The following is a 25,558-nucleotide window of genomic DNA, read 5'->3' as shown; positions in this document are numbered from 1 at the left end:
GAGTGTGTGGACCAAAGCGAAACCCTGCACTTCTTTTAGGAATAAAGACTAATAGATCACTCATCCCTCCATCTCTGCTTACATGTGGTATTAACTCAGGCCTGATACTTTGTAACACATCAAAGTTGCCTTATTTATAAACCAGTCTGATCATTAAATTAATAATTCAGATTTTTCCATGATCTATAGTTATTCACTCCTTTATTTATTAATTTTTTTAATATATATGAAATCTAAAAAACATTGGTGTAAAACTTAAAAATGCACAACTGTTAAATGTTTGGAGTCTGAAAGATTTATTTTGCTCATCAAGGCTGTATTGATTTGATTGAAAATGCAGTATATCAAACCGTTTCACTTTTTAAAAATTTAAAAAATAGATTTTTAAATAAATATATTTTAAAACTCATTTGAATTTTCAGCATCACTTGATCTTTCAGAAATTATTGAAATATGCTAAATTGGTGCTCAAGGAATATTTACTGTTATTATCAATACTGAAAATGGTTGAAATCAAGTAAAAAATATATAAAAAGTCATAAAAAAAATCATCACACTTTCCAATGCAAATAAATATGTACATATTTGCTGGCGGCTAGCTCTATGCAACTCTCACATGTTAGTCCGCTAAAGCTAAGCAGGGATGTGCCCGGTCAGTATCTGGATGCGAGACCACATTTGAAAGCTAGGTTGCTGCTGGTAGTGGTGTCAGTGAGACCAGCAGGGGCGCTCAACCTGCAGTCTGTGTGCGTTCTAATGCCCCAGTATATTGAAAGAGACTCTATACTGCTCAGTAAGTGCCGTCTTTCAGATGAGACATTAAATCAAGGTCCTGACTCTATGTGGTCATTAAAAATTCCTGGATGTTCTTTGAAAGAAGAGTAGGGGTTTAATTTTGTAAGTAGGGCCAAATTTTGCCTACTGGTCTCTGTCCATCATGGCCTCCTAACCATCCTCATATTATAATTGGCTTCATCACTCTTCTCTCCTCCAATAAGCTGGTGTGTTGTATGTACAATATGGCTGTTGCCCACTGGTGGTGAATGAGGAGAATGAAGCGCTTTGAGTGTCCAGAAAAAGTGCTAAATAAATGTAAGGAATTATTATTATTATTATTATTATTATTATTATTATTAACAATATTATCATTTTTACTATTATCATTATTATCATTATTATTATCAATATTATTATTATCGTTATTATTATTATTATTATTATTATCAATATTATTATTATTATTATTATTATTATCATCATTATTATTATCAATATTATTATTATTATTATTATTAAATAAAATGTTCAGTATTGCTGGTTCGAGCCTCGGTTGGGTCAGTTGGCGTTTCTGTGTGGAGTTTACATGTTCTCCCTGCGTTCTCATTGGTTTCCTTCGGGTGCTCCGGTTTCCCCCACAGTCCAAAGACATGTGGTACAGGTGAATTGAGTTGGCCAAATTGTGTTTGGATGTTTCCCAGTGTTGGGTTGTGGCTGGAAGGGCATCCGCTGCGTAAAACAGATGCTGGATAAGTTTGCGGTTTATTTCGTTGTGGCGACCCCAGATTAATAAAGGGACTAAGCTGAAAAGAAAATGAATGAAAAAGTTCAGTAACAGCACATTTTATTTACAATAAACTTTTGTATCGCTAAAAGTCTTTATCGTCAACATTTAATAAATCCTTGCTTTAAATCTTACTGACCTCAAACTTTTGATTTGTTGTGTTTGTATGATTTTAGGTTTAATTATTTGCATTTTTTTGCTATAGCTGGCCATCTTGGGTCCAGGACTGATAAATACCACTGTAGGAGAGTCTGATACATTTAAATACATTCGTACTTCCGCTCTAGTCATGTTTTATGAACTCCCAGGTCAGTTGAAAGAGTGTGTGTGTGTGTGCCAGTGTGTGTTTGTCTCATCCCACCCTGCCTGACCCCAATGCTGGTGTAGGTGTTCCAGTGTCCAGTCGTGTGTCCACTAAGATCCAGCAGCTTCTAAATACACTCAAACGACCCAAACGGCCACCGCTCAGTGAGTTCTTCATGGATGACCAAGAGGAGATTGTGGAAGGTATGTCCATCAGCTCTGAAAGAATGCTAAGAATTGTTGTCAGTGCCTAAAATCCTCCATCATTGAGTGACAAATGCATCTTTTTTCATAAATCTAGCAATGTCCAGAGAACTTAGATTGTGCATTTGAAATGTTTTTAATGAAAATGGTTAAAACTCTGCAGAGGACCAGTATTTTAAAAGAGAATTTCCCCTGCTGTATTCTTTCCAAATAAAAGCCCTGTGGTTTAACAGTTAAAAGCAAAGCATAAATATTAATTTTAAGGGTTTATAAAAATAATAATCATACGTTTATACAAAGTTATAATAATAATAATAATAATATTTTATCTAATATTAATAACTCATTTTAGTAGTCATAGTAAGGGTAGAATTTGCAGTTATAATATTATTGTGATTTTACCATTAATAACTTTTTTTTAAATAAATACAGTTATTGATTTAATTTTAATCATTTACTTCAGTAAAAACAATATTATCATACAATTGTATTATTATATGCATTTATTTATATTTTTATGAATTTTAGTACTCAGGTATATTATAGTCATATTTACACATATAATCTGTATCATTCGATAAAATAAAAACAGTACATTTTAGTAGTCATAGTAGTGGTTCTATAAGTAGTTATATTATAATGTTTTTTACAATAATAATTTTTTTTTCAAAAGAATTTTGGTTATAGATTTAACTTAACATTAATATTTTAATTCAATAATAGGAATATTATACAATTTTATTATTATATGCATTTAATTATATTTTTAATGATTTTTAAAGTTGAACTTTATTATTGTGAAGTTTACACATGTAATCTGTATCATTTGATAAAATATTTAAAATTTATATTAGTAGTCATAGTAGGGGTAGAATAAGTAGTTTTATTATTATAAATTTTACATTAAAAAAAATCATTTAATTTAATATCAACAATATAAGACCATTTTATGATTGTATGCATTTACAAAATTTTTCATGATTTTTTACTATTCAAATGTATATTGTGACATTTATGCATATAATCTGTATAACTGGTAAAATATTAATAACTAATTTTAGTAGTCATAGTAAGGGTAGAATTAGTAGTTATAATATAATTATGATTTTTACTTTAATAACTTACTTTTTTCAAAATAAATACAGTTATTGATTTAATTTTAATCATTTACTTCAGTAATAACAATATTATACAATTTTATTATTATATGCATTTATTTATATTTTTATGAATTTTACTACTCAAATATATTATAGTCATGTTTACTCATATAATCTGTGTAATTTGATAAAATAAAAATAACTAATTTTAGTCATAGTAGTGATTGTATTGGTAGTTATGGTGTTATGGATTTAATTTTAGTCATTTAATTCAGTAATATCAATATTATTATATGCATTTACAATGTTATTATTATAATTATTTTTGTTATGTAACTTATTACCTTCAGCAATTCAGTGGGGATTTAATTATATTATAACAACATTAATAACACATCTTCAAGTTTGGTCGTCTGGCTGCAAAAGCATTGACCCACGTGTTTGTCCTCCTCAGTTCCTCGGGCAGATCCGAACACCCCGAGGCCCGAAGGCCGTCAGATCATCCCGGTGAAGGGTGAGCCGCTGGGTGTGGTCAGTAACTGGCCTCCTGCCCTCCAGGCAGCTTTAGCGCGATGGGGAGCCACACAGGGCAAGAGTCCTGCTCTCACCGCTCTGGACATTACAGGAAAACCACTCTATACACTCACGTTTGGTAAGAAGGAGCAAAACACTTATGCTGATTGAATGCAGATGCTGGCGTTGGTTTTACAGCTGAGTGATTGTGTGTGATTGACAGGGAAACTGTGGAGTCGCAGTGTAAAGCTGGCCTACACGCTCCTCAACAAACTAGGCACCAAAAATGAGCAGATCCTCAAACCAGGAGACAGAGTAAAAACAAACAAACAAACAAAACTATAATTCATGTTTAGATTATTACATGACGATGTTTTGCTGGTGTATAAACGGTTCAGTCATTTGAGTATTTATACTAATGTTATTTTAGTGTGTATGTGCTATTGAAGTAGTCTTTCATATTTTAAATGAGCTTTTATTTTAACGACATTTCAATTTTAATTTGGGTTTTAAAATTCATGCTATGTGTTTAGTGATACTTTAATGATGAGTGATACTAAGCTTTTCACTCCTCTTAGCACACGTGCTGCTGATTATGTGACAATAAAAGTGATTTGATTTGATTAATAGTTTTAAATGTTATTTTTATTAATTAAGCTTTATTTTTATTGTAGTTTAGTTTTAACAGTTTTTTTATTTTTAGTCATTAATATTTTAAATGAGCTTTTATTTATATGTTTGAAGTCTTCATTTGAATTTGGGTTTTAAAATGTATGCTATGTATTTGGTAATACTTGATACTTTTAAATGTTATTTTTATTAAGCTTTATTTTTTTATTGTAGTGTTATTTTAGCAGTTTTTATTACTTTATAATTTTTCAATTTATTTTATGAGTTTTTCATTAGATGTAATGATACATTTCATTTCAGATTTTATTTGTCAATAGTCAAATACAGTACATTAGTTAACATAAACTAAATAAGAATTCTTTTACAGCAATTTTTAATATTTAATAATATTATTCTCTATGAACACATTATTAACAAGAACATAAACATTTATTAACTAACATGTTGCTAAATGCTGTTAAATGCTTTTGCAAGTAACAAATGATATCATTTTAGTTTTACCTAATAAAAGCACTGTCATTTACTTCATATTGTTGTATATATTGATAAAAGCAATGTTTTTTTTTTATTCTGGCATTTTCTTTGAATCATTTGCAAACGTGGCTTTGTTTTTGATTCAGGTGGCGCTGGTGTATCCTAACAGTGACCCCGGTATGTTTTGGGTTGCGTTTTATGGTTGTTTGTTGGCTGAAGTTATTCCTGTCCCCATCGAGGTTCCACTGTCCCGAAAGGTACCAAACATTTGACAAAAATACATTAAATGGAGCTTTCAAAATCCAATAAAGTGTTAACATTTGAACTTGTCATTGCGATGAAACAATTTCCGTGTGTTTTTACAGGATGCTGGGAGCAGCCAGGTTGGCTTTTTGTTAGGCAGCTGTGGTGTGGGTCTGGCTTTGACCAGTGAAATCTGCTTGAAGGGTTTACCAAAAACCCCCACTGGAGAAATACTGCAGTTTAAAGGTCAGAGACTTCAAAGTACTGATCCATTACCTTTCAAAAGCTGGTGAGTGTTGGGAATTTTATATTGGGTTAAGAGTTTTATGTTCTATGTAAATTTGATGGACACAATGATCATAGCAATGCCTTCCAAAATGTCTCTTGGACTAAAATTGAAAGCCAAACCAAACCAAAATGAATACAAATTATTTAGTGATATTATACAGAATTATACACCCTCCTAAATTATTAGGCTCTCTGTATATTTTCCCCCACTTTCTGTTTAATGGAAAGAAGATTTAATAATTTAAGATTAAGATTTAATAACTAATATCTAATAACTGATTGCTTTTTTCTCTCCCATGATGAGGCTATATAATATTTTTACTAGATATTTTTCAAAATACTAGTATTCAATTTAAAGTGCAATTTAAAGGCTTAATTAGGTTAATTATGTTAACTAGGCAAGTTGTGGTAATTAGGCAAGTCATCACAACAGTTTTTTCTGTAGACAACAGGACAAATATTGGGGCTAAAAATTTTGAACTTAATATATATATATATTTTTTTAAGCTGCTTTTATTTTAGCTGAAATAAAACAAATAAGACTTTCTCCTGAAGAAAAAATATTATAGGAAATACTGTGAACAATTCCTTGCTCTGTTAAACATCATTTAGGAAATATTTGAAAAAGAAAAAAATTACAGGAGAGCTAATTATTTTGAATTCAACTGTATAACGTTTGCTATATATTAAATTGTGAAGACGTTTTTCAGTTGAGCGAAAGTCCGTGACGGTCTGACAAGTTTCAAATGGTTCACCATAAAAGAGGAATTTGTTACAATACAGTCATGCAATGGCTGATCTGCCCCAAAATGAACACATTTGATCTTGGCCTGAACACATCTACAGTACATGACAATATTAATCTACAGTAATAGCACCACCTGCTGACAACAGGAAATATTTTGTACGCTACCACAAACAATGTCCAATCTGGGAAATGGGAAAATGTACCTTTTGGCTTTACTGTCTATCCTAATCGAAAGGAAAATTTTTTCATATCTTCATTAATTTTCCTCTGGCTTAGTTAGAAATGAACCACCAACTATTCAGGCATGTGTTTTACGCAGTGGATGCCCTTTTAGCTGCAGGCCAGTAATGGAAAGGAAATTGCATTCATTCATTTATTTTCCTTCAGCTTAGTCCCTTTATTTATCAGGGGTCACCACCGTGGAATGAACCGCCAACTTATCCAGCAATTGTTTTACGCAGCGGATGCCCTTCCAGTTGCAACCCAGTGCTGGGAAACATCCATAAACACTCATTCACACTCATACTCTACGGCCAGTTTAGTTTATTTAATTCACCTATAGCGCATGTCTTTAGACTGTGGGGGAAACCGGAGCACCCAGAGGAAACCCACAACAAACACGGGAAGAACATGCAAACTCCACACTGAAATACCAACTGACCCAGCCAGGGCTTGAACCAACGACCTTCTTGCTGTGAGGCGAATGTGCTACCCATTGTGCCAACGTACAGCCCTAAATGAAAATTTACTAATAAGAATTGTAGGATATTGCTGACTGAAATAAGCTTGTACATCACCAGTATCAAAGACTCTCTAAACAAGAAAGCCCTACGCACAGAAAAAAACTCTAATAATATATTTATTTAATTATTACATATATCCATTTTGTATATTTGTATTTTGTTTCTATTTACCCCCTTAAATGTATATATTTTGTTGTACAATGAATGTAAAAATATGAAATGAACATATGAATCACTGACATTTCTATTTACCCAATTTAACATATATTTCCCATTTATATATTTGTTTGTTGTTATGTCAAGTCAGCCAGGTGTGAGGGCTCTTTCTGTGCTGCTCGCAGATTTAATTATACATTTTTTTCTCTTTTTTACAAATTTTATTTTTATTGACAAATTTTTTACAGTTTACAACAGAACATTTTACATTCAAAAATATGCAATTTTAAAACATTCAAATGGAATAATAAACAACTGCAACAACAACAGTAACAACAACAGCAACAATGTGTAGTGGGTAGCACATTCGCCTCATCAAAAAGGTCGCTGGTTCAAGCCTCGGTTGGGTCAGTTGGCGTTTCTGTGTGAAGTTAGCATGTTCTCCCGTGTTGGCGTGGGTTTCCTCCAGGTGCTCTGGTTTCCCCCACAAGTCCAAAGTAAGGGGTATAGATGAGTTGGGTAAGCTAAATTGTGCATAGAGTGTGTGTGAATGAGTGTGCATGAATGTTTCCCAGTGATGGGTTGCAGCTGGAAGGGCATCCGCTGTGTAAAACATATGCTGGATAAGTTGGCGATTCATTCTGCAGTGGCAACCCCAGATTAATAAAAGGACTAAGCCCAAAGTGAATGAATGAACATTGGGGGGCTTACATTGTTTCAGATTTAATTCATTCAGCAGTTGTTCTAATTGTGTTTCTCATAGGTTGGCCCAGATTAAAATGGGTGGTGACCGACTCCAAATACCTCACAAAGCCTTCGAAAGACTGGCAGCCTCACATCCCAACAGCCAACACAGACACGGCATACATTGAAGTAAGAGCACGTTTCATTTGTCTGAATGTGGTTATGTGTCTTCAAGGCATGTAAACCTCTTCCTGTGGTTCTTTCATGCAGTATAAGGCCAGTAAGGAGGGCACAGTGATGGGGGTTGCGGTTTCCAAAGTGGCCATGCTAACACACTGCCAGGCGCTCAGTCAGGCCTGTAACTACTGTGAGGGTGAGTGATGCTGTTGCAGCTAGTCATGCTGCTTCATGGTCTGCTCTCTTGGAGAGTTAATGAAACTGTTCTGCATGCAGGTGAGACACTGGTGAATGTTTTGGACTTTAAGAAGGACATGGGATTGTGGCATGGAGTTCTAACGGTGAGAGGAAATAAATGTGTATATGTCATCACTGGTAATGCTGAATTCACCTAAAAGCAGCTGTGTATGTGTGTTTCAGAGTGTGATGAACCGAATCCACACAATCAGCGTTCCATATGCAGTAATGAAGGCCTGTCCTCTGTCCTGGGTTCAGCGGGTTCATATACATAAAGGTTCAGAGAGACAAAACTAAATGACTATTCAGTCCTCTAGACCCATTTGCTTTGATTTCACAAACGTCTGTGGTCTTACAGCACGGGTGGCCCTGGTGAAGTGCCGTGACCTGCATTGGGCGATGATGGCGCACAGAGATCAGAGAGACACCAGTCTGGCCTCTCTGCGTATGCTAATTGTTGCTGACGGCGCCAATCCTTGTGAGTTATGCTAACAGGCCTCCTGTAGAGATGTGGCTATTTAATGTTCATATTCAAGGTTGCCACTCTTTTTAATCTCCTTTTATCTGCTTCTCTTTTGAATTTAGGGTCTGTTTCATCATGTGATGCATTTTTGAACGTATTCCAGGCTCACGGTTTGAAGCCAGAAGTCATCTGTCCTTGTGCTACGTCACCTGAGGCCATGACCGTCGCCATTCGCAGGTATAGCATTTTTAGATCATAGATATATACATTAGATGTCGCCTGGCCTATTGTTGTCTATTGGACGGAATGTGTCAATAGCGCCGCCATCTTGCTACAGGGTAGCGTTCCTTTGAAATTAATGCGGGACCAAGGTACAGTGGAGGACTGTGGCCATCCAAAGCCAGAGATATACACAAATACACATATATCTGTGATCGGGAGTTTTCCTGGATGTTAGTATGTAATTTTTTTTCTAATTACGAAAATTATAATTTTACATCACTTTTCTACATTGATGGATCAGTGACCGCACGAGTATTCCTGACAAAAAGCTTGTGTTTGTGTGTACAGAAATACTATTCACCCTCCCTGTTAAATGTGATCTAATCATGTCCTGAAACACACCTCCTCTCCTGCTTTCACTTCTCATACTGACGGAGGGAGCGATTTGTTTGTGAATGAATCCCCCGAACGATTCTTTCACTAACGTTAGCCGACAATAATACAAGTTTCTGGCAGCGCAGCATCTCGTTGTCATATTTCTTTTGCATTGTTTGCTGATTTTATTCAACAAAACTAGCATAAGCCGAGTGTTTAGTGCGAGTTGGTGCTGCTTTGCCGTATGGTGAATGCAGTAAGTGACTGTTATCATCAATAACGTTACCTGATTAGCACAAAAGTTCAGAACATACAAAAACAGAAAAAAACTTAATATTACCTATGAAATGTTCTGCCTTTGTGCTTTGTTTTCTTTGTTTGCTCGTTACTACTCCAGTAGACAGCGCTAAAGTCCCGCATCTTCACGTTATAACACTGTCTTGACTAGTGCGGTTGAATGACATTTGTCCTGGGAGCACTGTACCAATGTGGGGGCGCTATTGACGCATGCTCAGGGTCCCTATGTTTTTAGATAAGCTGCATTTTAACAGTGAATCCACCATGTAGTCAAATTTACACATTGCTGTCTTCCAAACATGCATAACAGATTTTCTATAAGATATCTAAATTTCTTAGTCATAGACATTAACCAACTATGTGTTTTTAGTTGTTTACAGCTACCAGTTGTTGGAAAATGTAGGTAAAACCTTATTAAAAATAGGGCATTTTAATCTGTATTCACAAGCACTTCTATAATGGCCCTATTTTTATTCTGCTATATTCACTATATTTGATTTGTTGATGTTAGTGGTCAATGCCCATTACCCACCTCCATATAAAAATTTGATATATGGCAGTATATGCAAATTACATACAGTTGAAGTCTGAATTATTAGTCCCCCTGAATTATTAGCCCTTGTTTATACCACAAGTGCTGTTTAGTCTGATAATGGGTTGATTTCATGGGTGACTGCTGTGTCCTGGGTCTGTTCAGCATCATAGTTGATAACTAATAATAATAATTTTTAGACTTTAGCCATTACGATGTGAACAATTTTGCTGCAAATTATATAATTTCAGATCGATATCACAATGTGTGAATCTCCAAAGTCAAGTTGGGATTATAATAATCAGCTACTACAGTTCAGAATGTGGGATTTGTGGAGTCTGCGCAAAGTTTACCTTAATATAGTGGAAGGTTTTTATTTGGAAGTGTTTCTGAAGACCTGGGACTGTGTGAGGTTTCAAAAACTGTGTGAAGTTATAAAGTTGAAGCTTTAACAAAGATTAGTATTATTTATATTTAAGACAAAACAGTGTTATTTTAAATATACCTGAATTTCTGTGCCTCAATACTGTTAGAGTCTACAGAAAACCATAAAACACAATTTATTTCATTTGCATCTTTGATGTAATTTACTTAATTTGCTTTGTTGTAATATGCATCCTTATTATATTTTATCTCAATTAATCTGAACTTATGAATTCCAAATAGTGCCACAAGTCATCTTTTGAAATTATATATATCGCAATATAAATTACAGACAAAAAAACAGTGCAATGTCAGTTTTTTTTCAATATTGTGCAGCCCTAGATATTAGTATGTGTTTCCTAACTCTGAGATGTTTCTCCAGGCCTGGGATTTCTGGTGCTCCTCTTCCAGCGAGAGCCGTTTTGTCCATGACTGGCCTGAGTCACGGGGTCATCAGAGTCAACACTGAAGACAAGAACTCGGCTCTCACCGTTCAGGATGTGGGACATGTCATGCCTGGAGGTGTGGGTTTGACATATTCACACCAAGATTAACTATAAAGATTACTGTAAAGACGACTAGTGTCCATCCTAATGCATAATAACGTGCTGTTTACACATTGCTGTTATGTCACTTACTGCTTTAAGTACTCAAGTTAAAGCCTTGTGAATTCTGATTACTCCATGTTTTTATATTTCATTCTGTGCTGTTATTGCTACAATTGTGGTGTGGGCTTTTAAATTATAATAAGTTTTATAGTAATCATACGTTTTAGTACCAAGTCCACACAGGCTCACACACTCTTCACGAACTATGTAGTATGGAAGTTTGGATATTAGGATAGTTGGTATACAAACTTTCTGTAGCTCAATTTGTAACATTTGTATAAAAGCATCTTCCAAATTCATAAATGTACATATAATGTAAATCTTCATTGTTGTGTTGTTGTTGTTTTCCATATCAGGCATGTGTGCTATATGTACATGTATGACATCTGTTTATGTGTGTTTTAGCATTGATGTGTATTGTGAAACCCGATGGGCCGCCTATGCTGTGCAAGACGGATGAGATTGGAGAGATCGTGGTAAACTCTCGCGCTGGTGGAAACATGTATTATGGCCTTTCAGGAGTTACTAAAAACACCTTTGAGGTAAGCTGTTATTTAAAAAATTCTAATCTAAAAGTATTCATTCATTTTCCTTCAGCTTAGACCAGGGCTATTCAATTGGCGGCCCGCGGGCCGAATCCGGCCCCCGAGGCACTTTGTTCCGGTCCTCCAAACAGTGACCAAGACATTAAAAATTAAATTTAGTTCAGTCGACAAACGGCCGCGATTGTTATGAAGTCATGTGTGTCTGTTCAATAACAGCATGAGCTGCAGTTAAAGGCTGCACAGAGGCGTGAGTCATCATAAGCGACTGGTGCGGGCAGCCGAAAACATGTTTGTAGAAAAGGCTATTTGTACAATGCACTGATACCGTTAATAGGGATGCAACAATTAGCCGATTTCACTATTAACTGCGCTTTAATTCGTCACAGTTTATTAATCGTAAAGTCTTCTCTAAGCCGCATTTCTGTTGCACGGAACGAAACGAAACCACTGCAAAATGCCAAGTTGCCTGTGCGCTAGTTTGAAGTTTGAAGTACACCGAGGCTAATACGCACACACACAGGATTAACTAAAGCAGCGGCCGTTCCCAAATCATGTCTTTTCCGCTTGCAAGTTTGTTATTTCTTAATGTAAGAATATATGACAATATGCGGGCGCCAGAGGAGCGACACGCTTGCGTCTTTCTGGACGCACGCAGTAGAAAACATCCCACGGTGAGAGTTGTGCGTGCCTTTCAGTGCAATGTAAACGAAAGATATGTTAGACTAATTATTATTAAAATGATTATGTATGCATGAATGCAGATGGCAACAACATTTAATCTAAATAGCTGTTTACCTAATATAAAGCTTGAATTTACATTAGACGTGATAACAGTGAAACCATGAGTATTCTTCAGACAATATAATTGTACAACCAAAATCTATAATTGTTATGCAGTTCAAAACATAACATATGAATGTGTCTGATTGTAGAAGAAGCCTACTTCAGCAATGCACTGCTTTTGTTGTGCTCTGAAATATAACATATGAATGTTTGTAAAAAAAAAAAAAAAAAAGAAAGTCAATTGTACAATGCACTGATATTATGTAGTTTCAAAATACAATATATTAACATTCTAATGTAGAAAAAAGCCAACGTGGGTGTCTTAAACAGCAAACATATACAGCATATGGGCTCTTATATGCTGTTGTGTCATGACTCATATGGCAAGTCTCTCAGGCCCTTCGTTTGGGATGCTTTTCATGAACCGGCCCCCATGACAAACTAATTGAATAGCCCTGGCTTAGACACTTTATTAATCAGGGGTCGCCACAGCGGAATGAACAGCCAATTTATCCAGCATATGTTTTTACACAGCGGATGCCCTTCCAGATGCAACCCAGTACTGGGAAACACCCATACACTCTCTTGTTCACACACATACACTACAGCCAATTTAGTTTATTCAGTTCACCTGTCTTGTCTTTGGACTGTGGGGGAAACCGGAGCACCTGGAGGAAACCCATGCGAACACGGGGAGAACATGCAAACTCCAGATAGAAATGCCAACTGACCCAGCTGTGACTTAAACCAGTGACCTTCTTGCTGTGAAGCGTGTCACCTACTCAAATCTAAATAACATAGTAAATTTAAAGTTGTAGTAAAATGAGTATTTTGTTTTATTTTACATTTTATTTAATAATAATTTTTTTAAAAATCACAGAAAATCATTTTCCTAATATCTGTGAAATAATTTTTTTAAAAGAGTGTTTCACCTTCAAAAAATGTCCAAAAATGTTTTAAAAGAAGTGTTGGGCAAACATTAAACATGATCATTCATTCATTTTTCATCGGCTTAGTCCCTTTATTCATCAAGGGTCACCACAACGGAATGAACTGCCAACTTATCCAGCAGATGCCCTTGCAGCTGCAACTTAGCACTGGGAAACACCCATACACACTGACATTTACATTTATACACTACAGTCAATTTAGTTTATTCAATTCACCTATAGCGCATGTCTTTGGACTGTGTGGGAAACTGAAGCACCCGGAGGAAAGCCACACCAACACGGGGAAACATGCAAACTCCACACAAATGACCAAATGCTAACTGAATCAGCCGGGACTCAAACCGGTGACGTTCTTGCTGTGAGCCATTGTGTCACTCATAATCATGATTAATTGCATCCAAAATAAAAGTTTGTTTTGACATAATATATGTATGTATTGTACTCATTATGTAAATGTGATGCATACACATGCATAGAAACAAAACTGTATGTATATGTATATATATATATATATATATATATATATATATATATATATATATATATATATATATATATATATATATATATATATATATATAAATACAGTCGAAGTCATAATTATTAGCCCCTCTGTTTATTTTTTCCCTGTATTTCTGTTTAGCGTAAGATTTTTTTCAACACATTTTAAAACATAATAGTTTTCATAACTTATTTCTAATAACTGATTTATTTTATCTGTGCCATGATGACTAATATTTTACAAGATATTTTTCAAAACACTTCTAGCAGCCTAAGGTGACATTTAAAGGCTTCACTAGGTTAATTAGGTTAACAAGGCAGGTTAGGGTAATTAGGCAAGTTATTGTATAACGATGGTTTGTTCTGTAGACAATCAAATGAAAAGTTAGCTTAAAGGGGCTAATAATACTGATTTTAAAATGGTTTTTACAAAAAAATTAATAAATAAGACTTTCTTCTTCAAAAAAAAAAATAAAATAAAAAAAAGAATAAAAATTCAAAGGGGGCTAATAATTTTGACGTCAACTGTGTGTGTGTTTGTATGTGTGTATTTATTTATTTATTATGAATATCTAAATATAAATAAGCATTTTCTCAAAATATGTGCCTGTGTGGATTTATATGTACTTAATAAATATACACTGTACACACACTTAAGTAATATAAAAATAAACTTTTATGATTAATCTTGATTAATTTTTGCCCAGCAAAATTTATAAGTCAAATTTTATCTTAACACCTTTTAGTTTTCCACTCTCAACAATGTCTCTACTCATTTTAGTCATCTGGTCAATGTTCCTGTTTTTTAAATTGATATATATATATGTCACACAATACTTGATCTTGCCTTGTTTTGAATCCTGCAGGTGATCCCTGTCAACGCTAGTGGTGCTCCTATTGGAGAAATCCCATTTGTACGGTCGGGATTACTGGGATTTGTTGGACCGGTAAGAGTTTGAAAAAACAAAACAAGAGAGAGAGTCAGTCCCATTTTTCAGTTAAAAACTTATTTTCCTCTCTTCTTCTTCTATAGGGTAGTCTTATTTTTGTGGTGGGTAAGAATGAGGGCCTGCTGATGGTCAGTGGTCGTCGTCACAATGCTGATGATCTAGTGGCGACGGCGCTTGCTGTGGAACCTGTCAAAACTGTGTACAGAGGCAGGTGAGGGTCCCCTGTGGAAACAGAGAGAACATTGTAGTCTTCATTCATTCATTCATTTTCTTTTCGACTTAGTCCCTTTATTATTCCAGGTCGCCACAGTGGTATGAACCGCCAACTTATCCAGCGCTTTAATCTGAATTGTGTATGTTTTGTAGGATTGCTGTGTTCTCGGTGACTGTGTTCTTTGATGAGAGGATAGTAATCGTAGCAGAGCAGAGGCCTGATGCTAGTGAAGAAGACAGTTTCCAGTGGATGAGTCGGGTTTTGCAGGTACAAGAAACTAAACTTCAGCTCCATTAAGTTAAAATAAATCTGAAATGAAATATAAATAAAGAACTGAAAATAAATTGTAATCTGAATTTTTAACTAAATAGAAATAAATTAACTTAAAATATAAAGCATAAAATATTCAAATAGGTAAATGTATAATTCAAAATGTTTGACTGATAAATACTATAGCATAAAGTATAACTAATACTGAAGTAGCACTGTCAACAGGTTAATGCATGTGATCTAATTTTCACCAAATTCTGGACACTTTTGTGTATGTTAAAGCAGTCAGTGATTTTCCATGGTTAAAAAAAAGGTAGTCCAAAATAGTCCAAGTCCAAGTCCAAATAGTGTTATATTCTGTTTACATTAAATGCCCATAAACATAAACAGTTTTTTTTCATTCATCGGTTTCAAGTACACATGAATTCAAAACTATCCTTATTGATTTTGTTAGCTCACATTGCAAGTTTTGTGGTGAACAATTTATGTGTGCATGTCATTAAGAATCTATTCTAATCTGCTCTTGTAATCTCAAATTAAAATCTGAAAATGCACTTTCTGTTTGTTTCCAGTTAAATTCTCAGATTACGTTTGTCTGAGGTATTGGGTGTGCTTAACATAGTTAACCACGCCCTTCCAACTGTCAGTTTTGACAGCGCTATGACAACAAACAGAAATAGTGTGTAGTGTCTGTTAGGTTGTAATAACTCTCCCAAAAACCCTTTCACGATCTTTCTGAATGAAATGCCTACTTAACTACATCCAATCAGCTCGCAGTAGAAAAAACAAGCCACGCCCACTGTATTATCATTTAACATTTAGTTTTTCTAGGAACTGCCATCACAATAGGAAAAAAACTGTCACAGCTTCCAGTACATGCAGACTAAAAAATGTATTAATCTTTATGTTTGATTAATATTTTGTTGGTTCTTGTTTTGTTTCTCAGGCAATTGATAGTATTCATCAGGTGGGTCTGTACTGTCTAGCACTGGTTCCTGCAAACACTCTGCCTAAAACTCCCCTGGGTGGCATTCACATCTCAGACACCAAACAGCTGTTCCTAGAGGGGGCACTACATCCCTGCAACATTCTCATGTGCCCACACACCTGCGTCACCAACATGCCCAAACCACGCCAGAAACAACCAGGTGTGTTTTTTAAACCATAAATCTGCTTTTACATACACAGTAATTGCTGAAATGCATTATTAGTGATGTAAAGTAACAATGTGTTTTGTTAATCATTTTCGACATTAGCATAAGGGGCCATTTACATGTTGCATCTAAAGAAGCCTATGGAAAATGTAAAGCGTGTCGCTTCCTCTACCAGTTTCAGTGCTCCTGTGGCATTGCTAAGCAACCATCAGCTGCATTCTCTGAGGAACCACCACTGACAAACCCTTGCTGTAGCTCTGATACAAGTTTTATTTGTAGAGAAAACAACTAAGCGGCATAGTGTACTCTGCGTTTGTTTGAGTTAGTCTACTGTTATAACTGAATTGTGTGTAATACGTACAAAGTGTGAAGCTGATTGTATAGTTCTTGTCACATTTTTTCTTTTAAAAAATAGCTATAAAAATAACTTAATCAAGACATACTGTTTTCCTCATTTCAAAACATTGCAAGACTAGAGAACGACATGCACATCATCAATTGAATATTTTGAATTTAATGTATGTCCTTTGTTGAATTTGTGTTGAATTTATCACTTAGTTTAAGAGATAAAGTCACCGTGTGCTTATAAAAATATCCTTCAAATGCTTACTGTTATGGACAGTCAACTCAGTTTTACAGGACACAGAAATGGCCAGATTTTTTACAGTATAAGTATACACTCCTGAGTCGTCTACTTGGGTGTTGAGTACCACTTAAGTACATTCATTGTCATCGTACACAAATGTGAAATGGCTGCGCTTGCGACATTCTAAAAAGGTTGAGGTGTTCAGATATCCAGCGTTCTCCACTGTAGTAATACCAAACCTGAGCATGCAAAAGACTCAAAAAAGTGTCATTGTTTTATTGCTACTTTGTGAGTGTCAATAAAACACTGACAAAGTGTTTCTTTTAAAATTATTTTGGTCAAAACTATTTTAGGCTAATTATTTAGCCTAAAACTAAAAATGGAACTTTAATCAAGCAAGTGTGAAATAGTTATTATAGAAATGTAGTTATTAATTACACAACGCTATTTATTGATTTATTGTTTGTCTTTGTTGAATACTGCAGAAGATAGAGTTTTAAAAAAGCATATTAAATTGCAAATGCAATGTTGTTCACAATATTTGCAATTTAATAATTTTGTAAAATTGTTCAACCCTAGTGTGTCCGCTTGGCCTATTGTAAATGAAGATCTTTGAGGTGATGTAACCGTAATATCACGAGGTGAAAATCTAACGCTAAATCTAGTGCTAATGTGTGTGTTATAGTGGGAGTCGGGCCTGCCTCCATCATGGTGGGTAATTTGGTTGCTGGGAAAAGAATAGCACAGGCTGCAGGGAGAGATCTGGGACTCATTGAGGACCAAGACCTGGTCAGGAAGGTAAACACAGACTTTGTGTTGTATTGTGCACCCGTATAGCAGGACGTATATAATGGATGCAAACCATTTCTTTTATTTGAAATGCCTTGTGTGGTATTTTAATGCTCTCGTGTGGATTCAGCTGTGCATGTGGCCTACTATGATGGTGAGAGCTGAACATTATGTCACAGTCACTTGATACAATTCTGTATTCTTTTCTTTTTTTAATGTTACATATTGGGCAGTTCACATAATGACCTGTCTCTGTTTTCTTTTTTAGCATCAGTTCCTCACTGAAGCTTTACAGTGGAGAGCTCAAACAGATCCCGACCATACGCTTTATGTGCTTTTGAATGCAAAGGTAAAAATATAGAAACGCCAAAAGAAGTAGCAAAAAGACTAAACCTGCAATGCTGGCCTATAATGTGCTGTTTTTCTCTGCAGGGAGTGGCGGTGTGTACAGCTACATGTGTGCAGCTTCATAAAAGAGCAGAGAAAATCGCTGCTGCTCTCATGGAGAGAAGTGGCATTAACATCGGAGAAAATGTGGTGCTTTTGTATCCTCCAGGTAAACAACACTCCTTTAACAATGCGTATAATGAAGGGCTATAAACAGCACTCTCATTTCATATGTGTAGAGTGCGTGTATATAGAGTAAAGACAATATTTTACATACTTTTATGTTTTTATTTCATATAAATTTCATATAAAAATAGTCATTCGTAGAAATACAAACTCATATAAAATACTTCAAATACAATCTAAGACAGCAATTTTAGCCCTTGTGTTAAACTTTCTTTAGTTTTTTCAAGTATTTCTCATGTAATGTTTAATAGAGCAAGGATTTATTTCACATTATTTTCTATTAAATGTTTGTTATGGAGAATGTTCTATATCTTAGTTTGGCTGGAATAAAAAAGAGTTTAATATAAATCTGCTACGGTCAATATTATTAGCCCCCTTAAGATTTTTATTTCAGAACAACCGGCTTTCCATTAACTTGCCTTATAAATCTAACTTGCCTAATTAACCTTGATAAGCTTTCACATTGCACTTTAAGTTGAATAGTAGTAACTTTAAAAATATTATGTACTGTCATCATTGTAGAGACAATAGAAACGAGTTAGTTATATTTTAATTAATTAAATAACTGTTTTAGTTACTTAAATTAGGTAATTATTATAACTATTGTGTTAAACTATTATGTTTAAAACTATTATTTTTTAAAAATGTATTTAAAATAATTTTCTCTGTTAAACGGCACTAATAATTTAAAAATATTTTAATCCAAAGTTAAATGATACTAAAAAGTCACACAAAATGTGTTAGGTGAATTTTCTTTTTTAAAATCGTAATAGACATTGGGCTCAAATAAATTAACTCTTTTAGATGACAAGCATAAACTTATTGCCTTTTAAAAATATATAACAAATAGGTCAAAGTTCTAAAAATACTTAAACTGAGACATATGAAATAAAAAGCAAATTATAAATATACTTAATACTAAGCACGCAAACATTTAAAAAAAAAAAAAAATAACCGAAGAGATACATATAAAAGCAACTAATGGTGCATTGCATATCAATTTTCTGTGTGTGCAGGTATTGATCTGATCGCAGCATTTTATGGCTGTTTGTACGCTGGTTGTATTCCTGTCACCGTGAGGCCTCCACACCCACAGAACCTCTCTGCCACTCTGCCCACCGTCCGCATGATCATCGATGTAAGTCTGCTGATTTTCCGTCTCCTAAACGTCATCATTTGGATGTATTTCTTTGGCTGCTTTGTTCAGCACCCAAAATGTTCACCTTTTTTGTGTCTCTTCTTGGGTTTTTGCAGGTCAGCAAGGCTGCTTGCATCCTCACTACTCAGGTTCTAACAAAGATTCTCAGATCGAAAGAAGCAGCAGCTACAGTCAACATAAAAACATGGCCTATCATTATAGACACAGGTAACACACACATCCGTCGATTTACAATACAGCTCCTGTGCACAATAAAATGCACTTTGTTGATATAGTACAGGCCCATAGCCAGCCTGGTGAAAGGGGTGGTTCTGTTTTTCTAAAAATATAGACCTTTTTGCAGTTATTAGCCTCATTTTCTATTTAATTATGAGGTTTAAATAGTTTTTAAACATTACTTTTTCCTGGATTAGCTTGTAAGATGGTCATCAACCACACTTTTTGAAGTACCAAAAACATTTCCTAAAGATTTAGAAGAAAAAAATATGAGAATAATACTAATAGTTTTTCAAATACAAATTTTTTACATCATTACTAAAAAGTATTAAATTAAAAACTAGCCTCAACTTTCCTCAGTCACACTGAAGCAACAGCAAAAAGAGGATTCAGCTTGGTCTTAAAACCTTTTTCGATGGGTTATTTTCAAAATTTATTATGGCATAGCAGTCAAAATTAGACAGATGACTTATGTATAGGACAAATTCTTTACCTTTGTCAGTAAGGGGTGGGTCTTTCAAACTACCTGAACCCCCCCTGGCTACGGGCCTGTAATAATAGGGTCAAGTCAAATTATATGATTTGTTAATTGTGCACAGGTTGAATCAGAATTTGCTCTTTCATTAAGAAATACATTTTCACATAACAAAAAACCTTCTAAACCACTGCCATTTCAAACATTTAAAGAAAATGTCTTGGTAATGACTAGTGATTTAATGGAAATAATTTAGTCAAAACTGTTACGTTTTTAAATTTGGTCTTAAAATTGGTTGGCAGGTTTTTCATTTTAGATTTTTAAGGTAAATGACTTATCTGCCTCATAGCAATGTGCAATGCTGACTAAAAATACCAATGTATTTCTTTTTCATTACATATTTCAACAGTATTATGCTAAGTGTGTTTTGTACTGGTATGTTGGCTGATTTAAGCGTTTTAGATTGTTTGTTCATGAACAGATTCTTTCACGATTAAAACACAGCAATGTTGCTCTGAGATGCACAAATGTTCTGCGTCAGCTTTGTTTGGAATTTTTTTCATTGACAAAAACAGAAAATACCGTTTAAAATATTGTCTCTTAATGTTAACATTGTTGTTCAACTGTTAAATAAAACTATCAAATTAGCAAATGTCACTTTTTCTTGTGATATTACTCATCTCTTAAGATGAAAATATCTACTTTTGTCATTCAGCACTTTTAATGTAATGAATTCCTTCCATCAATTCCATTCATGACACAGTTAAAGCTTTTCCACTCTCTGTTTTTGCTTGTTATTTTGCTAAGTGAGTGAATTATTTACGAATTGTAGCTAGCATATTGTTATTGTACCATTGTAGATGATACAGATTGCACACATTTAGTGCAATATTTTTTTTATCACATACCCTCATAATTTCTCTAAACAAAATAACTTTTCTCTTTTGATGCATTTACTGGCATTGAGGGCAGGATGACCTGTTGACGTGAATATACACAGAAAAGATTTAAAAGTATGTTTCAGGCTGACTTTAACTTTCATTTCTCTTGTTGTTCCTCAGATGACTTGCCTCGCAAACGGCCTCCCACAATCTACAAGCCACCCAATGCTGAGATGATCGCCTATCTGGACTTCAGTGTTTCTACCACAGGCATGCTGACAGGAGTAAAGGTGAGAGATTTTTCATCGTTGTTTTAGGTAGTTTTGTTGAACCGTTAATATACTAAATAACTGACCAATCAGCAGTGTTTATCTGGATGTGTTTGTGTTAACATAAATCTGAAACTACTACTGAAAATGCTTCTATAGGGCTTATCACTCTATGCTTAACCCTGGGTTACTGTTGTTCTAAACACTGCTTTTAACAGCAGGTAAAGACATGTTTCACACCTGTAATTTAAAAGCTGTTTTAGCACAGAATTTTGCTTAAGGTGATGAAAGCACACCTCATTTTTGGTGTTATTTTTGGTGTTGAAATGTCATTAAGACAGGTGGAATGTGTTCTGCAGGTGGTTGTCAAGTCCACTCCCATGTGTGGAGCACACTCATGCATCATACGTGTGCGTATGTGATTCATTATGTATATGCTGTACTAAAAAGATAGCCCTTTAATCTAGTTTTGAACTGAGAGAGTGTGGCTTAGCCTCAGACATTTTCAGGAAGGCTATTCCAGAGTTTTTTGATCTATACATGAGAAGGCTCGACCTCCTTTAGTAGACTTTGCTATTCTAGGTACTGCCTGAAGCCCTGAATTTTAAGATCTTACTTACTTTATACAGGCGTTAACCCTGCACAGCAGTTCTATGTTTGTTCTGATGATGAAGTAGATAATGAAGTAGTGGTTGCTTGGTGCTGCTGGACACTTGGCAGCAGAGACAACAAATAAGGAATTGAGCAGTGATGCTAATGTACATGCATGATGCATGCAGTGATTAGTAATGTACAGTTTGTTATTTGTTTACCCCAGGTATTACATGAGTAATGTCAAATGCGATTGCAGATAACCCAAGATTTCATTTATTTAGGGTTTAGGATGACCCACGCTTAACAAATCCAAGTGTGAAAAGCCCATATTTTAAGTTTAAAATTTATTGTTATTATTTTAAGGTGTCTTAGAAGCTTTTGACCCTATTGTAGCACATTGTTAGCTCATATTAGAGCTGCAAAGACTAGAACTAGAAAACTGAAGAAAAACCAAGAAACTCAATTATTTTTTTATTTAAAATAAACATCAACATTCTCCCACATTTTTATCTTACATATTCATTAATTCATTTTCTTGTCGGCTTAGTCCCTTTATTAATCCGGGGTCGCCACAGCGGAATGAACCGCCAACTTATCCAGCGTGTTTTTACGCAGCGGATACCCTTCCAGCCGCAACCCATCTCTGGGAAACATCCACACACACATTCACATACACACATACAACTACGGACAATCTAGCCTACCCAATTCACCTGTACCGCATGTCTTTGGACTGTGGGGGAAACCGGAGCACCCAGAGGAAACCCACGTGAAGGCAGGGAAAACATGCAAACTCCACACAGAAACGCCAACTGAGCCAAGGTTTGAACCAGTGAACCAGTTTGAACCAGCGACCTTCTTGCTGTGAGGCGACAGCACTACCTACTCCACCACTGCCTCGCCGGTCGTACATTCAATCTAACAAAAATAGTACAAATATAATTTGCTGTATAGTCTATTAATACAAATATTTAAATGTATGTATATGCTTAAATAACTCAATAGTGAGTTCAGATTTGACTTTACATTTACATTCTTCATTATTGGAAGAAACTGCTTTTTTTTTTTTTTGAAAATCTCTTGAATAAATTAAGTTGCATGGTGGCTCAGTGGTTAGCGATGTCACCTTACAGCAAGAAGATTACTGATTTGAGCGCCGGCTGGGTCAGTTGCCGTTTCTGTGTGGAGTTTGCTTGTTCTCCTCGTGTTCATGTGGGTTTCCTCTGGGTGCCGTGGTTTTCTCTACAGTCCAAAGACATGTGTTACAGGTGAATTGAATAAGCTAAATTGTTTAAGCAATAAGCAATAGTGTTTGTGTGTGAAAGCGAGAGTTTATGGGTGTTTCCCAGTACTGGGTTGCGGCTGGAAGGGCATCCGCTGTGTAAAACATATGATGGATAAGTTGGTGGTTCATTTCGCTGTGGCGACCCCTGATAAATAATACACTGAAAAAAGTGTTGCATGCAGAACTGTTGCAAACAATTTATTTGTGTTGAATTTAAACAAACAAATTAGGTTTAATAATGTTCAACTTAATTTGTTTGTTTAAATTTAGCCCAAATAAATTGTTTACAACCACTTAACGTAAAAAAAATTGAGTAAATCCAAGGAATCATCTTTGAATATTTTTTTTCAGTGTAGGATTAAGCCAAAGAAAAATAAATGAATGAACAAATCATTTATTAACCAGCACATTACATTTTTAATGGCTGCTTGCCTCCATCTGCTGGAGTAACAGTGTAATTGCTACATTTTTCATTTAAAGCGTTATTTTCAAACTGTGATTTTTGCTATTGTAGACATTCAACCATCACCACAGTGGCATGAACCACCAATTACTCTGGCATATATTTTATGTAGCAGATGCACTTCCAGCCGCAACCCAACACCAGTTTGGGAAACACCCATAAACTACTCTAGACATTCTAGTGGTTATATAACATAGAATATAATAACACTAATTGACAACACAGAAGACTGAAGATGCTTCATTACCATACATGATTACTGCTCTCTCACTGGAATGCAGATTTTAATGTACCGCTGTGATCGTCCAAGGTTTAATAAACATATGCCATTCATCATCATTTATTATAATTAATCTTGCCTGGTTATGTGAGTCATTATTATGATCTTTTAATGATTAGTCATTCAGCACTAGCTCTACTGCACTTTGGAGACTCATTCTTTTCTTATTGTGTGTGTGTGTGTGTGTGTGTGTGTGTGTGTCAGATCTCTCACGCTGCGGTCAGTGCTCTGTGCCGCTCTATAAAGCTGCAGTGTGAGCTCTACTCCTCTCGCCAGATCGCCATCTGCCTTGACCCCTACTGCGGACTTGGTTTTGTGCTCTGGTGCCTTGCAAGGTAACAGATGGATACACGCAAGCAGTCACTTACAAATGACTCATACTAGCATTAAAATGACTCAGTTAATATGAAACATTTTTGAGTGACCTCACTACAGGCCTTGATTCTTTCTGAATGGATGCAGTTCTGTTTTAAAGGCATCATAAAGCTAATATATGCTTGGTTTTTGCAGTGTCTACTCTGGTCATCAGTCCATCCTGATCCCCCCTATGGAGCTGGAAACGTCACTGACCCTGTGGCTGGGAACACTCAGTCAGTACCGCATCAGAGACACCTTCTGCTCCTATTCTGTCATGGAGCTTTGCACCAAGGGTCTGGGCGGACAGACAGAGCTGCTGAAGGTATGCTCAAATGCATATTTACGCAAAAATATAAGCAAACTCAAAAATGTTTACACTCTGTATTATGAAATGTTGTTGTTAGTCTCATTAGAAATGAACAGTGCTCTTCAGTAAGCATTTTGTTTGTTCAATATACAGTTGAAGTCAGAATTATTAACACTCCTGAATTACTAGCCCCCCTCTATATTTTGTTTTATCACCAATTTCTGTTTAACAGAAAGATTTTTCAACACATTTCTGAACATAATAGTTTTAATAACTTTTCCTTGCCATGGTGACAGTACATAATATTTCACTAGATGTTTTTTAAGATACTAGGATTCAGCTTAGAGTACAATTTAAAGGCTTAACTAAGTTAATTAAGCAAGTAAGGATAATTTGACAAATCATTGTATAATGATGGTTTGTTCTGTAGACAATAGAAAAAATATATATTGCTTAACAGGGCTAATAATATTGACCTTAAAATGGTTTTAAAACATTTTAACTGTTTTTATTCTGTTCTCCAGAAAAAACATATTATAGGAAATACTGTGAAAAAATCTTTGCTCTGTTAAACATCATTTGGGAAATATTCGAAGAAAAAAAAATCACAGAAAAGCTTATAATTCTGACTTTAACTGTATGTCTAATAGACATCTAAACATAGTCATCTTGGCTGGACCAAAGCTAAATTTGGGCTAATAGTGAAAATCTAATAGATGTCTAAGTATAAATCAAAAATAGACTAAAAAAAGACAGATGGGTTATTTATTTATTTATTCTTGTCTTTTTGACAACTAGCAATAACATCTATGTATGGATGTCTATTAGATCTCTTTTAAACACAATATTACGTGGTGGATTTAAACAGATGTGAACAGAATCTGAAATGCTTCCAGCTTATCCACTTTTGTCTATTTCCATGGGATGTCAACGTATTAAATTGCCTTGCATTTGTAGTGTGTACGTTAATGTGTTT

General features: G+C 35.0%; 1 protein-coding gene across 7 annotated transcripts in view; it reads left to right on the top strand.

The window, feature by feature from the left end:
* The window catches only part of dip2bb (disco-interacting protein 2 homolog Bb), a 74,768-nt gene that overhangs the window by 35,829 nt on the left and 13,381 nt on the right, over positions 1–25,558 (top strand). For 4 of the 7 annotated variants that reach the window (XM_073954377.1, XM_021471824.3, XM_021471825.3 and 1 more), the window contains 26 exons: positions 1,949–2,068; positions 3,623–3,820; positions 3,905–3,996; positions 4,932–5,042; positions 5,151–5,274; positions 7,727–7,836; positions 7,918–8,020; positions 8,101–8,165; positions 8,245–8,338; positions 8,420–8,539; positions 8,647–8,761; positions 10,756–10,895; positions 11,387–11,523; positions 14,627–14,707; positions 14,794–14,921; positions 15,077–15,191; positions 16,141–16,342; positions 17,620–17,732; positions 17,854–17,877; positions 17,992–18,072; positions 18,156–18,279; positions 19,313–19,434; positions 19,551–19,662; positions 21,208–21,317; positions 24,123–24,253; positions 24,429–24,597. In XM_073954377.1, the coding sequence (XP_073810478.1) occupies positions 1,949–2,068; positions 3,623–3,820; positions 3,905–3,996; positions 4,932–5,042; positions 5,151–5,274; positions 7,727–7,836; positions 7,918–8,020; positions 8,101–8,165; positions 8,245–8,338; positions 8,420–8,539; positions 8,647–8,761; positions 10,756–10,895; positions 11,387–11,523; positions 14,627–14,707; positions 14,794–14,921; positions 15,077–15,191; positions 16,141–16,342; positions 17,620–17,732; positions 17,854–17,877; positions 17,992–18,072; positions 18,156–18,279; positions 19,313–19,434; positions 19,551–19,662; positions 21,208–21,317; positions 24,123–24,253; positions 24,429–24,597 (3,041 nt within the window). The remainder of the gene's footprint in view (positions 1–1,948; positions 2,069–3,622; positions 3,821–3,904; positions 3,997–4,931; positions 5,043–5,150; positions 5,275–7,726; positions 7,837–7,917; positions 8,021–8,100; positions 8,166–8,244; positions 8,339–8,419; positions 8,540–8,646; positions 8,762–10,755; positions 10,896–11,386; positions 11,524–14,626; positions 14,708–14,793; positions 14,922–15,076; positions 15,192–16,140; positions 16,343–17,619; positions 17,733–17,853; positions 17,878–17,991; positions 18,073–18,155; positions 18,280–19,312; positions 19,435–19,550; positions 19,663–21,207; positions 21,318–24,122; positions 24,254–24,428; positions 24,598–25,558) is intronic. The other 3 variants (XM_073954378.1, XM_021471827.3, XM_021471826.3) reach the window with 1 other exon arrangement.

The sequence above is a fragment of the Danio rerio genome, chromosome 6 (assembly GCF_049306965.1).
Source record: "Danio rerio strain Tuebingen ecotype United States chromosome 6, GRCz12tu, whole genome shotgun sequence".
In the NCBI taxonomy this organism is placed as follows: Eukaryota; Metazoa; Chordata; class Actinopteri; order Cypriniformes; family Danionidae; genus Danio; species Danio rerio.
The sequence above is the reverse complement of the archived record's forward strand: the minus strand, read 5'-3'. Positions and strand labels throughout refer to the sequence as shown.